The sequence below is a fragment of the Chenopodium quinoa genome, unplaced genomic scaffold (assembly GCF_001683475.1).
Source record: "Chenopodium quinoa cultivar QQ74 unplaced genomic scaffold, ASM168347v1, whole genome shotgun sequence".
Lineage (NCBI taxonomy): Eukaryota > Viridiplantae > Streptophyta > Magnoliopsida > Caryophyllales > Amaranthaceae > Chenopodium > Chenopodium quinoa.
The window spans coordinates 2,930,375-2,947,000 of record NW_018743285.1 but is presented as its reverse complement, the minus strand read 5'-3'; the positions used below and the strand labels follow the sequence as shown (position 1 = coordinate 2,947,000).

General features: G+C 35.0%; 2 protein-coding genes across 2 annotated transcripts; one reads left to right on the top strand and one right to left on the bottom strand.

The window, feature by feature from the left end:
• Window positions 1-1,125: 1,125 nt before the first annotated feature.
• On the top strand, window positions 1,126-5,574 carry LOC110735737 (galactinol--sucrose galactosyltransferase-like). Its single transcript, XM_021915917.1, has 4 exons — window positions 1,126-2,598; window positions 3,750-3,927; window positions 4,269-4,636; window positions 4,787-5,574. Exons 1-4 carry the CDS (start codon window positions 1,366-1,368, stop codon window positions 5,348-5,350), a joined length of 2,343 nt encoding a protein of 780 aa, XP_021771609.1. The 5' UTR covers window positions 1,126-1,365; the 3' UTR covers window positions 5,351-5,574.
• Window positions 5,575-6,422: 848 nt separating this feature from the next.
• Window positions 6,423-16,432, bottom strand: LOC110735736 (transcription factor VIP1-like). Its single transcript, XM_021915916.1, has 4 exons — window positions 15,569-16,432; window positions 10,603-10,735; window positions 7,104-7,188; window positions 6,423-6,954 (listed from the first exon to the last, which is right to left on the bottom strand). Exons 1-4 carry the CDS (start codon window positions 16,168-16,170, stop codon window positions 6,626-6,628), a joined length of 1,149 nt encoding a protein of 382 aa, XP_021771608.1. The 5' UTR covers window positions 16,171-16,432; the 3' UTR covers window positions 6,423-6,625.
• Window positions 16,433-16,626: the final 194 nt, after the last annotated feature.

Below are 16,626 nucleotides of genomic sequence, written 5' to 3'. Positions count from 1 at the left end.
TACACCCAATACCTTCTATTTAAATATAGGATTTTTTGTTAGAAACTACCTAATAAAATTGAGATTTTGTAAGAAACTACCTAATAAAAAAAATGTTGTAATAAACTACCTAATAAAAGGTAAAATGTTGTAAAATACTACCTCTGACCGAATTTCCACCATTGACCAAATTCTTCGGCGTTGACCTACCCTAAAACACCCTCGAAACCACCACGAGGGTTGGTTTTTAAGATGGTTAGGCTATTTTCAGGGTGGTTTGAGGATATTTCGAGTTGGTGGGGGTAGTTTCGGACTATAAGATGGTGTTTCCCGTTGTTTAGAGGTGGGTCAACGCTGGAAAATTAGGTCAACGATGGAAACCTAGCCAGAGGTAATTTTTACAACATTTTATCTTTTATTAGGTAGTTTATTATAATTTTTTTTATTAGCTAGTTTTTCATAAACTCTGAATTTTATTAAGTAGTTTCTTACAAAAAAAAATCCGAATATATATACTACATGTTACTATATAGTTTTTTTTACTAAATAATACAATACTTTGCACAAAAAAAGAAATACATAAAATATATATCTCGTTCTAAAAGTTGGTACAAAAATATAATGCACTACAAAGTTAGAAATTACTCCATAAATAACAGATCGCATTAAACCTAACCCAAACTGACTCATCTGACTCAATTAAAGTTGCAAACTATACAAAATCTACATACTCCATAGAGTAGGAGTATAATATATACACGCCAATCTTAATTAAATGTCATTTAGTTATTTACTCTAAAAATTAAAATCGTCGGCACATAACTATTCCATCACCATAAATCACGCCCAAGAAAAAGATACAATTCAATGGATAATCCTTCAAACTAAAACTAAAACCCCACATCATCTTATTTTATGTCAATTTAAGAAAACATTTTAACATGATCTTAGTCCAAAAATTTTAAAGAGTGGGACCCTCTTCATAATACAACCAAAATATTTTCTACATATTTTACCAAATTTAGCTTAGACTCGGTGATTCCCCTTTAATTTTATTTATTTTTTGTATAAAAAATTTGTGACCCCACCATTATTTTCATGCTATCATACATATAAATGCCTATAAATTAAGCACCTTCCGATCATGTTCTTTACATCCTCAACTACAAGCTCTACCTCAAACTTCTAGCGAATTCCATTAAAGTTAAAAAAATTATCACCATTTATTCCCATTTTAATTTATTTAATTTTAAGGTGTATATATATCTATATTGTTACTACCATATTCTTTAGTTTTTGTGTAGTTTACCAAAAAAAAAAAAAAAGTTCTCATTTCTTTTGAGCTCATTTTTTCATACAATTTTGAGCAACAAATTGTCCATAGATATGGCTCCGAGCATAAGCAAGGCAAAAACTGGGACGTCCGATGTAGTTACTAATCACGATGGTTGTGATGGCACGTCTCCGGTTGTTACCTTGAAAGAGTCAAATTTCATGGTGGATGGTCATGTGATATTGTCCAACGTACCATCTAACATCAAGGGGACTACGAAGGCGGGTTTTGGTGGGCTTTTTGTGGGCTTTGATGATTCTGGGCCGGAAGCCCGTCATGTTGTGCCTGTTGGCCAGCTCAAGGATGTTCCTTTCATGAGTATTTTCAGGTTTAAAGTGTGGTGGACCACCCATTGGACCGGGTCCAATGGGCGGGACCTCGAGCACGAGACCCAAATTCTTATCCTTAAGTCGGATGAGGAATTGGGCCGGCCTTATGTTGTGATTCTTCCACTGATTGAGGGCCCATTTAGGGCCTCGCTCCAGCCCGGTTCGGTTGAAGATTATGTAGACGTTTGTGTTGAGAGTGGGTCCACAAAAGTGGTTGACGACTCGTTTGGGGCTGTCCTTTATGTTAGGGCCGGGCCTGACCCATTTAAGTTGGTTAAGGATATGATGAAGGAGGTCCAGGCCCATTTAGGGACATTCAAGCTATTGGAGGAGAAATGTCCACCAGGGATAGTGGACAAGTTTGGATGGTGTACTTGGGATGCATTTTACCTCAAAGTGGAGCCTCAAGGTGTTTGGGAAGGCGTCAAGGGGCTAGTCGAAAATGGCATCCCACCCGGCCTCGTGCTTATAGATGACGGGTGGCAATCTATTTGCCACGACGATGACCCGATCACCGACCAAGAAGGGATAAACCGTACATCGGCCGGGGAGCAAATGCCATGTAGATTGATCAAGTATGAGGAGAATTTCAAATTTAGGGACTATAAGAGTCCAAAGGATAACAACAATTATGATAGGCCCAATATGGGGTTGAAGGCCTTTGTAAAGGATCTTAAGGAGGAGTTCAAGACTGTTGAGAATGTGTATGTATGGCATGCTTTTATGGGCTATTGGGGAGGGGTAAGGCCCAATGTGCCAGGCTTACCAAAGGCCCAAGTTATTGCCCCGAAGCTCTCTCCGGGGCTTGAGATGACAATGGAGGATCTAGCTGTGGATAAAATTGTTAATAATGGTGTTGGGCTGGTCCAGCCTGAATTGGCCCATGAACTTTATGAAGGGTTACATTCTCACCTGGAGGATTGTGGAATTGATGGAGTCAAAGTTGATGTCATCCATGTAAGTTTTCAGTATTTTTTATCCCTTAATTTAATTCCATATTTTATTTTATACAATTATTAATATTTTTACCATGAACTTGACTTTATAGCAATTATATTTGCATGTGTCATATATTGGATACAAGTTACAATTGATTACCATAGAATAAACTGCAAAGAAAAGTTTTTAGAAGAATAATTTAAGGCTATTCACACATCACTATATGTCTATAAAAAAGTTGACATTATATTATTTTGACCAATGACCTTAGCAAATATTTATTAGGCATAAATGAAATGTATTGGAATTGGATAAGCTAGTTATGGCCTGTAATTTTCCTCTTGTCCTAGTCAAGAAATATTCATCTTAAGCAATGGCGAACTACGGAACTAACTTGTTAACAAGCTGTAACCGTCTAATGAGGATAGTACAATAAAACTACCATCATAAATAGCCAATAACAGACACGTGACTTGTATAGTTGTATGCATATCCTACGAAATATATGTATTTGTCTTAAAAGTCTGAAAGTTGAGACGAGTATTGTTTATATTGTCCGAAAAGAGGGGTTGGTAACTTGGTGGTGGACTGCTGGTGGGATATGGAGGCCATGTGCAAATTTTATGACTCATTTTTAGAATGATTTTTTATTTTGTCCAATTAATTTTAGGCAAAATTGGCCTCAACTATATCTTGGGTGCAGCCAACACTCTAAACTTTGACTAGCGGCTAAAACACCATCAACTATTAATTCGGATGCAATGTGTAACATCCATAGGTATTTTTGGACACTTAAACTGAGACATTTTTGGTAAATTGAGAGTAATTGATGGCACGCATTGCACCCAAATCAATAGTTGGTGGTGTTATATCTGCTAATTATAGTTCGGAGTGTTGGTTGCACCCAAGTTATAGTTTAGGGTGTTGATGCCAATTTTGACTTAATTTTATAGTTTATGATGTATTGATGTAATATACTCTTAAAAAATACAACGACCCACCTTTAATATTTAATTTGTACCCACTAATTAGATGTTAACACCCTTCTAACTAAGGTCATCACCTATCAAATTCCCCTATTAACTTGAAAATGATGAGTAGAAAGCAATCATCATTTGTCATTACTTCTTTAAATGACCATTATTTTTGGTTGATTGGTGATGTTGCAGTTGTTGGAGATGATGGCAGAGGACCATGGAGGGAGGGTTGAACTTGCCAAAAAATACTACAAGGCAATAACTGAATCAGTAAAGAAGCATTTCAAAGGCAATGGTGTTATTGCTAGCATGGAGCAATGTAACGATTTCATGCTCCTTGGCACTGAGACCATTTGTCTCGGTCGTGTTGGTACGTTTAAACCTCTTCGTTCTTAGACTTTGTTCCTTTCCCTTAAAAAAAATAAGTTTCCGGACAAACAAATTAGCATAAGTTCAGTTAATGTTTAATAATACAATTAAGGGCTATTAGCTCTCTTTTACAATCATAAGTCGGCCTAAAATAAGTCCAGACCACAAGTTTAACTGTTTAAATAATGGAAAATAAATTGAGATAAGAGAAATTTAAATGAATAGAACATAACATTACTAAACTAAGGAGTTGAGGACCTTTTTAAAATTCTATTTATGATTTAAGCATTTGTATTGACACGTGGTCGTAACTCTTTATGTGGGGTGACGGTATTTAAACAGGGGACGACTTTTGGCCAACTGATCCATATGGTGACATAAATGGTACATATTGGCTTCAAGGCTGTCACATGGTCCATTGTGCGTACAACAGCTTATGGATGGGCAACTTCATACACCCTGACTGGGACATGTTTCAATCAACCCACCCATGTGCCGAGTTTCATGCTGCTTCTCGTGCTATCTCTGGTGGACCAATTTACGTTAGTGATGCCGTTGGCAAGCACAACTTCTCGTTACTCAAGAGGCTTGTCATGCCTGATGGTTCAATCCTTCGTTGCGAGTACTATGCACTTCCTACAAGGGATTGTCTCTTTGTTGATCCTTTGCATGATGGCAAAACAATGCTCAAAATTTGGAACCTCAATAAGGTAGCTAAGCATTTTTCTAGTAACTTTTTTTAAAGTTTACGTGCCAAACTGTTAGACAATTAGCTGAACTCATAGCGATATCCATCTAGGGGTTCTAATTGTTGATTACTTTCTTAAGCTTAACAAAGATTGTGTGTTTACTTATTGCAGTTTAATGGAGTTCTTGGAGTATTTAATTGCCAAGGAGGAGGATGGAACCGCGAATTTAGAAAAAATCAATGTTATTCAGAGTATTCCAAACCTATATCATGTAAGACTGGCCCAAAAGATGTGGAATGGAAAAATGGTCACAAGCCCTTCCCTATTGAAGGAGTGGAATGTTTTGCCATGTACCTTTGCAAGGCACAACAACTAGTCCTCTCAAAGCCATCCGAGACCATTGAAATATCGCTTGATCCCTTCGATTATGAGCTCATTGTAGTCTCTCCGGTGACAATCTTACCTTGGAACTTCGTCGAGCTTGCCCCTATTGGACTTGTAAACATGCTCAACTCCGGAGGAGCAGTTAAGTCCTTTGACATCAGTGAGGAAAATGAGGAGAAGGTGGTTCGAGTTGGTGTGAAAGGGGCTGGAGAAATGAGGGTTTTCGCTTCTGAAAAGCCGAAATCATGTAGAGTCAATGGGGAAGACATGGAGTTTGAATATGAAGAGAACATGGTTAAGGTTCAAGTTCCATGGAATGATGGTTTTTCCACGGTTGAGTACTTATTTTGAGCTTCAACAACTTTCTTAACGTTACTAACTAGTTGATGAGAGTGTAGTATGTGTGTAACTAATTATTTCTAAACTATGAAGTACTTTATTTCTTTTACTTCCATTGCAAGATGATGTACTTGAAAATCACGAGTGATTAATTTTATCGTCACGATCGTAGTTTTCTTGAATAATTATGAAAATGTTTCTTTGATGTTTTTGTGCAATAAGCATTTTGTATTTCACTAGGCGTTTACTTTCTATTAGCTAGATTATAATACCAGTTCACAACCTATATATTTCAGTTTGTGTTGGTAATGAATTTATATGTATTTTTCGCAAAAAAAAGTCTTGTGACAAATATTTATGATATTGCTTCTTGATACTTAAATTTCTCCAAACACATACACGTCTTAATTATTTTTATTTTAAATTCATTACTATTGGTCCACGTCTCCATTATGGGATATCACTTGTGTTAGGAATACGGCAAAGCATCAAGTCAAGCAAAACATTTATTTTGTCAAACATTTTTAACGTGGGTTCTTGACATTATACAAGATATGTATAACATAAGAAATTGACAAGTTTAAGCACATGTCTCCATAATTGCATTCAAAGTCATCAATAACAAATAAATTAAAACATCATTACTATTCTTCCTCTTTAAAACCGTGAAAATTTTCGAACAAAAAATGATAATATCTTCAAGAAAAGGGTGGTAACAAATATATAGTACGGAGTTTTGAAACATGTTTCTTATATGTTCGTTGCCTTATTTGATAGATCTCTTAGAGTAAGAAGATTGATACATGCTACATCTACCCAATGAGTTTATCTACCTTAAACGATGAGCAAACCGTTGAACAATTTTCTTTTGGAGGAAGCATAACAAAAAAAAAAAAAAGGTTCAAACACAAATATTTCAATTTCATTCCCTAAAGCTTTTGGAAATCATTTCAAACTCATCTTTAATCAAAGTTTAAAATTCTTATGTTAAATAAAACCATGAATCAATAGTTGGCAGTAAAGAACCACAGTATAAAGCTGCACAAATGGGAGGGGATTAGGGGAAGGGGGATGTTGGAGAAAAAATTTCTAACTGTGGTTCATCTAAAATAAATTTTTAAGCAATTTTACAACAACGAAATGTGGGTCTACAACAGACTACGACTCTACGAGTATTGAAACTGTGGGTCTATGACAAACTACAAGTACAGAAAATGTTGGTCAACAACAATTATATTTACAGCAAGATCAACTTTCTAGAAGAAAGTCAAAGCTTCATGAATCACCTTAACCCTTGTGATTGAATTCCATGAAGTTCGGCTTCAGATCCTTATGAGCACTCAGGTTGTTGCCAGCTGCCTGATCAGGCATTTGGAACTGCTGCTGCTGCTGCTGCTGCTGCTGTTGTTGCTGCTGCTGGAGTATCTGGGCTTGCTGCTGGAGTATCTGAGCTTGCTGCTGCTGGTTCTGCTGGCCACCAAAGGATGGTGCATTCTGCAAATGTGTCGGGAATTGAGCATACCGCCCCCTGCCAGCAGAAAGGTTGATGCCTGATAGATTTTGCCCAGTTGCTATCCTCAGTCTCTGAACTTCTGCCCTCAATGCTTCATTTAGAGCTGCAGCCAACAAAGACAAAGCAGGGGTAAGGGATGATCAATAAAACTCATAAAACTTGTTTTAATAAATGGTCACAAATTACTAGGTTACATTTAATACCAAAGTGCATATGCAAATACAATTTTGTTTTTATGGAAACAGATATTACCATCTCTCAGTTGCGCCTGTTGCTCCAAAGCCTGCAGACGCAATTTTAGTTCCTTGTTCTCGACATTCAATCCTGAAGTATCTCTCTGCATAAAAAAGACATATAATTAGCCTAGGTGGATTATTACAATAAAAAAAAAGCGCAGAATAAATACTAACAAATCTTCCAAAGGATTTAAGACTTCTTCATAAATCTAAATGCATGTTTCTTAGTACTCCGTAGTTAACTAAGTATTGATTACATGCCATCTAGATTTTGCTGCATGTTTCATAAAATTTAAAACCTAGTTTTAAAGCTAGAGTGCCAAATGGTTCTTCCAAAGAGCCCAAGCTTACTCAAAGGTAAGAAAATTTTGAGTTCCTTTTCAAGATTATAAAAAGGCCATCAGGCCTTTATGCCAACTACGGCTTCATTTTTTGATTGGAAAACATTTTCCAGGAAAAGAATTTTCCATGGGAATTAATTTACAAGGAAAATCATAATTATTAAAATAGTATTCCTTTGTTTATGTCCTTCAGAAATTCTACAGAGGAAATAGATGGGAGGAGAGGAAAAGGACAATGCGAGTGTATGGGAAGAAATAGATGGGAGGATAAGAAAGGGATGTCAGGACTCAGGAGTAGGGAGGGAATTGTAGCATTTTGTCCTTTCAACAGGAAAAGGTTTTCCACTCCACCTTTGGACAATCATTATTCACCCTTACAAACCAAACAACTGAAGCTAGAAAAGGTTTTCCGTCAAAATATACGAAGCCTGCATGTAATGTCCATTAGATCTAGGGCCTCAATCCCACATCACAAATAATTTTGGCCCATGGAGGCTCTGTTTGGTTTGACGAAAAACATTTTCAATGAAACAATAGAGAACATATTTTCAAAGAAAATTCCAATTGCAATTTAGTATTCCTTTGTTTGTTTCCTTACAAGAAAAGTTATATAAAAATAAAAATTGAAATAGGAGCGGAATGGTATGGATGGATGAGAGGGAAGTAAAAAGGAGGTAGGAAAATGTGGCTTCCTTTCTTTTGTAAAGGAAAATGTTTTCCACCATTTAGGGTGTAATTTTCCACCATTTGGAAAATTGTATTTCACCCTTTATAAACCAAACAAAGGAGAATGAGGGAAAATGGGAAAATGATTTTCCATGAAACACTTTACATCAACCAAACACACCCAGGGTTAAACTTTATTACAGGAAACAGGAACACAGAGACAGGAGCAAGTGAAACACAGTTAGGAAAAAAAATCAATAAACATGAGAATAAAAACTGGAATAATGAACTGCTATTTTTTCCAAGAAACCTTAAATCTTTAATCTATCATTCGTAAATTATATAACAAAGGTCTTTTCAAAAAAAAAAATTAATTATATAACAAAGGTATATGAGTTAGTTGACTTAGAATTATTAAAGATTGATACTTAATAGAAAGAAACAATCATACTGAAACCTAGAAAATTGTGAGGGGGAAAATCATTGCTGGTCAAGAAAAGAAGTGGCTTTGCCCTGAGTTGTCAAAGATCATTTATGACAATTTCTATGAGCCAAACAAAGCTATCAAAGATTCGACTGTTCACTTCTTCACCTTTCCCTCTCTATCACCCGGACACCCCCCAACCCACAATAGCCTTTTGCTTTCTGACTAGAAAAAGAAAAGAGTGATGACAAAAACAGAGATATGCCATACAGATATCTATATTTTGGAACTCTCAAGCAAGTACACATTAGCATCACTTCAGCAGGCACACCCCAATCTTTTTAGTTACATTGGACTGAAAGACACCACATTGAAACCCTAAACTAATATACTCCAAGCATCTGTAGCTGTTATTTTATTACAAAATTAAATTCCAGCTTGGGTAATGTTCAACAATTACAAGAAATTTTGAGTTCAGTGTCGCGCAATGATTCAAAAGGTTTTGCCTTTTTCAGTTTTTTTCACTGTATTACTTTTTCATGATAAAAGATTATTTTTGGCTCAAAAAATTCTTAAAAGTAAAAATATAATAGTGGTGTCAAAAACTACATTCGGAGGAGAGTGAAGACTCAAGACTGGAACATGAACTAACATAAGAGATACATCACAGCCCAATAATATTGGACTATGATCTGATTAGGTTGAGGATTGACTAAGAAACAAATCAAATTATAATATCCCCAGCATAAAGCATTTTCTTCAATCCATTCAGCAGGTTGCTGAGGTGATAATCACTTCAAATTTACATATATCCTTAGTTGTTTACAGGGCAGATAAATACAATATAATCTTTCTAGCTCCAACATAACCCGAACAGAAGTGGAGTAAAACGCTAAAACCTAACAAAATAAAATCAAAAATTAAAAAAAAAATCCTGACTTAGAGGCCAAAACTCATAGACTAGCAATAGGTAAGTGACCAGAGCTACCATAAAGACCAAAACTATTCTGTTACATATAAGACTACTTTGAAAGATATTTTGAAACTTTATGAATACTATGGGATTTCTTAAAACATTAGGGTTATCTTAGGAAAACAAAGTTCATAGTTACCATGTAATATATTTCTAAAATCATTACAAAATACTTTGTAAATACTAGTGTAGGTCCAATTAATGTTTCCAATAAATCTGACACAAGCATCTAGACAACTTCTATTAATGAAAAATGTTTAATCCTTTTGACTAGCAACCATACTGTAAATGAAACTACAAAGGCCCTGCTCTCCTGGATACAATCATAATATTCAGTAACAGCCAATCAGAGAAATCATTTTAATAATTTTAATAGGTCAAAATAATTTTACTCAATACGAATTGGTTTTAATCACTGGACAACTCCACAAGTGATAAGCACTTTAGAAGTAGAGAATAGGAAGAAGAAAAAAAAACAGTTTTAATCAGTAAAATCTAACATAAATAGCACCCAAGAAAAAAAGAAAAAAAAAGTCAGTAAAAATAAGTTTTATCAACAAATCATTTCAGCTTGGTAAAATATACCAAATTATATATAGTATCATGCACTGTCTGCATGCCAGTAAATAGCAACAGTGATAAGCCATTGGTAGATAGGATGACAAGATTTCCAAACATTAAAGGTGTTTGATAAATTAGTAATTTAATTTGCATAGGTTTTTGTACAGCTACAAAGTAGTATGCTAATAAATAAAAGTTAATTTATCGAAAAGCATTTCTGATACAAGCAAATGGAGGTCACAAATTGATTTATTCATTTAAAATTCAAATTAGCATATCAACTTGATCAAAATGTTAACCCACATATTAAATGCCATTGAAATGATCAAACAGCAACTCTATTGACGCCACGGAAATGAATTTCGTGGTGACATGCATGGGAGGGATAACATGTCAAACAGAGAGGATTTACACCAACGAAAGAGAACAACACATGAATGCTAAACAGGGAGTGGGATCAAAGAAAAAGAGAACAAGATGATGCACCGTCAAAAGGGATTGAATCATGAAGAAAACCAAACAGAGGTTCATAGTGATTTGTTGTACTTACCTGCATCAATGTAACTTGTGCAGAGAGGGTAGTTGCTTCTGTCTGCAGCGTTTGTACCCTCCTCTCCAACTCACCAGTGTATCTTATTTTTCTTTCCTTCGATCTTGCTGCAGATTGTCTGTTTGCAAGAATCCTGTAAAAAATAATGAGAAGGATCAGGCAAGGGGTCTGATTGACCAAAAAGACAATTTTACACAAAATTACATAGCAATAATTGTTGAATGTGTTCAAAAATGATTCTATATTAATTAGGCCACAGGGAAATCAGTTAGAAAACAATTTGATTATAAAGAAAAAAGAGAACTTATGCCAAAAAGTAGGGACATTAATTAGCAGAAACCTAAGCAAGAGTACGAAGTAAAAATAATAGTTACAATCTGAAACTATAGTCATTCTTTTTCTAATATTATAAGGTATCCTTTTTTTTCATATTAAACAACTATTCCACATCAAAGCATTCGATCCAGCACTACAGCTTTCCGATCACCACAAATATATACTATCACCACCATCTTCTACAGGAGTTCAAATACAGTTAAAATGCATCAGATTAGCCCCTGTAAGCAAAGTAGGGGTGAAAATTTTGGTTTTCGATTTGGATTTGGCTCAAATTCAATCCAATCTGAATTTCCACCAACTCTAGAACAATAAGAATTAAAATTAGGTAATTTGGTTCCAATCCAAAAATCCAAATGAATTTCCACCAACTCTAATCCAATCTGACTTAGAATTAGGTAATTTGGTTCCAATCCAAAAATCCAAATTTATATTATCACTTCACTCTCTTTTTATTTTATTTTATTTTATTATTATGTTGAGCAATGGCCTCTAAACCTTATATTCTACTATAAGAGACTTACAATGTATATACACATTGACCCTAACAAGCCCAAACATTGACCCATAAGCCTTAAACACATCTTTCTTAGCATAACACTGTCTTTAAAAAACATAGTATCAACATTTTTTTAACTTTTAAAGTGGACTAGTTATCCAATCAATAACGGGTAGTTAGGCTATTTTGGATCCAAGATTCCAATTTCCAAACACCCTCAATCCGATCTAATCCAAAAATTCAATCCAATCCATTCCAATCCATTTTAAAAAATAATCCAATCCGAATAAGCAAGATTCAGGTTGGATTGGATTTGACTTTAGATTAAATCCTAATAATTTTCACCCCTAAGCAAAACATAGGTATGTAGGGCAGCTATATTCACCACTGTTCATCACATATCGCTGTGAGCTATATCCACCCACTACCACCATTGTCACCATCATCTGTACACCACAACTATCCCACCACACCTTCCCTTACTACCACCAGCCTCACCCGTATTCCACCAAAATATGAAAATCATCACAATTATAAGAAATAAAGTTAGTATTGGACAACTGAATGAAACAAAAGAATAACACAGATTAAAATACAGATCTATGGATTGTCAGACCTATAAGAGTTTCAAATCAGCAGACAAATAAACTAAAAATTACCACATTTCGCCAGATAACAACACTCACGAGTGAGAAGAGAGAGAAAGGGTGTTTGCCTCCAGATTAGCTGTCACGTTGGAGAAAAGACAGGAAGGGGGCTGGTGGTTGGTAAGGAGATGAGTGAAAAGGAAGAGAGAGAAAGAAGGTTTATTAGGGGATGGTAATATCAAAGAAGGGAGTTATGAGTGAGGGTAGGTGGGGTTAAATAAGGTCATTAGGGAGGTTCAGTTATAAAATAAGGGTAAGGATGTCATTTCTTAGGGTTTTAGCAATAAGGGAAGTGAAACAACTATTTCAAAACAGCCAAAAAAATGGAAGTGGAACAGCCATTAGAGAACAGATAGGGGGTTAGAGTTTCTGGTTGCCACTTAGCTGACACAGAAGGACCTTAAAGGATAAATATACTGTAGAATTTTATTCAGGGAAAAAGTCCCCTTCATCTCACACCCTCAAACAAGATTTGGTAATTAATCAAGGTTAAAAGAATGCTGGCCTGCTTTAGCTACTCTACTTTAAGCACTCCCATAGGATGCTTACCAATTTCTTTGAAAACCACTAACCGGATTTGCATAGAAAGATATTATTTCGATGGATATGTAGCATGTAGTTTTATAATATGTAATATTTTTAAAATTATACTGACAAGTAGTTTAAGATATTCGCAACCAAAGGTGTTTTTTTTAGACCGTGAAAAATTAAATGTGGTTTTTTGTGATGGAGGGAGCATATATATTTAATTATCGGGAATTATTTAATTGCGTAAGATGACCAATATTGGCAAAATAAGTAAATTTGTCTAACTGTGAGCTTATGGGGTAAGCAATAGTCATTATAGTACTCTCTAAATTTCACAATAATCGTAACACTTTTGACCGACACACGTGCCAATGCACAATTTTGACCATTAATATTTGTAATTACTCTCTCTTTTATAAATGCATCACTTGGGATTACAGGAAGTTTTAGGAGTAAATTGTATAACATAATATTGTGAGTGGATGAATAATAAATTATAGTAAAAGTAAAATGGGGATTATGAAAGAGAATATGTGAGAAAGAGTAGATTTTTTTTATTATTTAAGAGGGGACCATAAGAGATAGAAATGAAAAAATAATTCGAATGGGGTCTAGAGTAAGAGAGAGAAATGATAAAATATGTAAAGTTACCAAATATATAAGTGATGCATGTAAAAAAAACACCCATGATAAGGAAGTGAAAAGAAAACGTAGCGAGTATAACATCAAAAAGTATAAAAGCCTCATCTAATGAAAATATACATAAAGACTAATCCAAAACTTTTACATGGCAGTATATATTTTTTATATATTGATAAAAAGTAGAGTGAAAGTAACTATATATGAATAAGTCAAAGTATTGCAATTATTACGAAACGGAAGGCGTAGTTGAAGTCTTTTGATTGACTTGAAGTGAAGGAACAAAGAAGAGGAGATGGAGGAGCAAAAGGAGGATAGGTCACATAGGCTTTACAATATTGATGAAATTTGAGATGCTTTTCTTATTGCCTACTTCTCACCATTATTTCACTTACCTTTTCCCTTTTTTGGAAAATTTGGTGAAATAAATTTTACTACATTATTAAATGGTTTTAATTTATTAGAAAGCCCCATTACTTCCCTTTTTTAAGTAATTAATTTTTTAAAAAAAATTAACTATAAAAAATATTGAAAACAAAATAAATATCAATTTGATAGTAAACAACTAAACATTAATTTAAATAAACTTTAAGTATCTTAATATTTTATTAATATTTCTAGTGGTCATTTAATGTTTGGAGGAAAATTGTTTCAATTATTCTATATTAGTACAATATATATTAAACTCACCATAAATTAAAAAAATTAACACCTAACAATTATTGTGTAAAACGCCTTTATTGGTCCTTTTACCCAACACATGGCTAATACTCCCTCCATCCTTATTTTTTTCCCCCATTGCCAAAGTTTTGACTATAAATTTTCGTTATTTTACAGAAGATAATATAGCCATGTCAAATCTTGTTTGATTCGACTCATTTTATATTAAATTAATATCAAGTTTATATAATTTTTACGCGTATGAAATAGGAGGTATAAACATTTAAAACGTGTCTCGGAAACCGTGAAAAGTCAAATGGAGAAAAATAAAAGGACAGAGGGAGTACTATATATGATCTTATGATTGCTAAACAAGGCTTTAATGTTGATTAGGCCACATACAAATATTGGAAAAAGATAAATGTTTTACTCCTCACTACTTGTTAGATTCAGTTTTTGGTAATTAGAGTTTCACAAGGAAACTTAAGCTTCCAAAGCTTTCCACCGTTCGATTACATTTGTATGTGATTAAAGACCTTTGGATGAACTTTTAAGGAAATTATCTAGATTTAGAATAATACTTGACAGATGTCAAAAGATTTAATTTTATATTCCAAAATCAAGAAGGCCTTTTCTAGGTCATAAGCCCATTATCAGTCTCACATGTATGTGATACACAACCTTTGAAAGACGCTTCTTCGACACTAAGTTGAAAACTATCCTCCTATGGTGTAACACTCTTGTGGGCAAGTCAACTTCCTCCACAACCCCATAATTTTTCCTTAACAAATGTGGTAAACAGCTTATGTGTTACTTCAGTTTTTGTCTGGTAGCTTGTCCTTAAAAGAGTTGGTGGTGCACTGTAATCTCTTCGTTAAAAAAGCCATAAAAGCCTAACCCACACTATCAAAAATACTGCACATCATAACAATAAAGACTGTGGCATCCTAAGCATAAACTTCATTCAACTAAATCCCCACTTTTTATAGGTAAGAATCGATTTGACACGGTAAATCTATCTCCAGCCAAACCAGAAAAACAATGTCATTCCAAAACAAAAAAAAATCTTTTTTCCTTATGGTGGTTTAACCACAAACAACTGAACTGTACGAATAATCAAAATCCAGCAAAGAACTATAATCAAAATGAAAATCATACACATTAAACTCAATATCAGAACATTAAACTCATTATCAGAACATTCAATATCAAACAAGCTTCTTTATCAAGAACCCAATCCCTCATCCTTAACATATATGGTAAAGAATTCATTTAGCTCCCCCAACAACATCCATTCTTGATTCTTTTACCATTCGAGCTCGAACTTCATAACTCCAAACTCTATCCCATTCACTGCCAACTCATTTCATCCTATCCCTTAAATGCATCACTCTTCTGCTTCAGTAAACTTTACCCACATTCTACCACAAATAATACTATGACATCTAATATTAAGGTAATTAAACCACACAATTTTTCGACGAAATTAAGACTCGAATTTCAACCACCAAGAATCAATTAAACGGTTAAACCCAAATTCAACTTAGGATTTATATAATACAACAAAATGACCCAACAATCAAACAAAAACACATAACTAATACAAAAATCGAAGCCAAAAAAATGCAGAAATCAAAACAAGAGGATAGAATCAAACCGTTTAGCGCGCTTAGGGTCAATCAGAGCAAGCTCAGCAAGTCTCTCAGGAGGCATAGCCTTCTTGATTCCATCCACCATCATAGACTCACCTTCAAACATCATCGAACTCGAAGCACCATCCATCGAACTCGTTCTTCGATGCATCCCGACTTTCCTCTCACCATTCCCACCACCCTCACTACTAAACCTCCTATCACCACCGCCGCCGCCACCACCAACACCACCGAACGACAACCCATCAAAGAAATCAGCATCAACAGACAAACTCCGAAGGTGCGGAGCTACAGGGGGCTGGTTAGCAGCCCTAGAAGAGGTAGAAGAAGACCGATTATCGCCGCTTGATTCGTCAGACTTCGACGAATCAACGGCCATCGGAAGAGCACTACCACCAGCAGCAACACCGCCTTGAGGCGAAGGCGGGATGTCTAGAGAAGAGAGGTTGAAATTCTCAATGTCGAAGAGAAAATCATCATCTTCATAGCCGGAAAATCGGAAAGTGGTGTCGGAAAGTGCCCGGCGGTGAAACGGAACACCTCGATGCTGCGGCTGTGTAGTGTCCGATTCGATTTTGGGTAGGTTCGAGTAATTATGAGGGTTCATTACGGCGGCGACAACAACGACGTCGTTTTGTTGTTTGCCGGCGTTAGAACAAAAAATGAAATTGATTATGCTAGTGAAAAGAGGAGGAAGAGAGAATTTAGGAGAGAGAAAGAAAGGGATTGGACTTTTAGAGAGAGAAAGAAAGAAGGGAGTGAAAGAAGGGAGAATTTATATGAAGATGCTACAGCTAATGTGTGTTGTACAAGTGTGATGGAAATGGGAGTAATTATTGGATTAAGGATTATTTAGATACTTAATTAGATGAAGTGTTTAATTATGTCTTTTTTTTTGTTTTTGGTTTTAATTTATGAGGTTACTTTTGGTTTTGAGGAATATTAAGGTCAATGATTCATGATATAAGTTATGGTTTGGTAATTGTCTAGTAGAGTAATAGGTAGTTAGGTATGTACCTTTGTTTTGAAGGATTAAGGAGGAGCATCTAAATTAGGTGTAGTA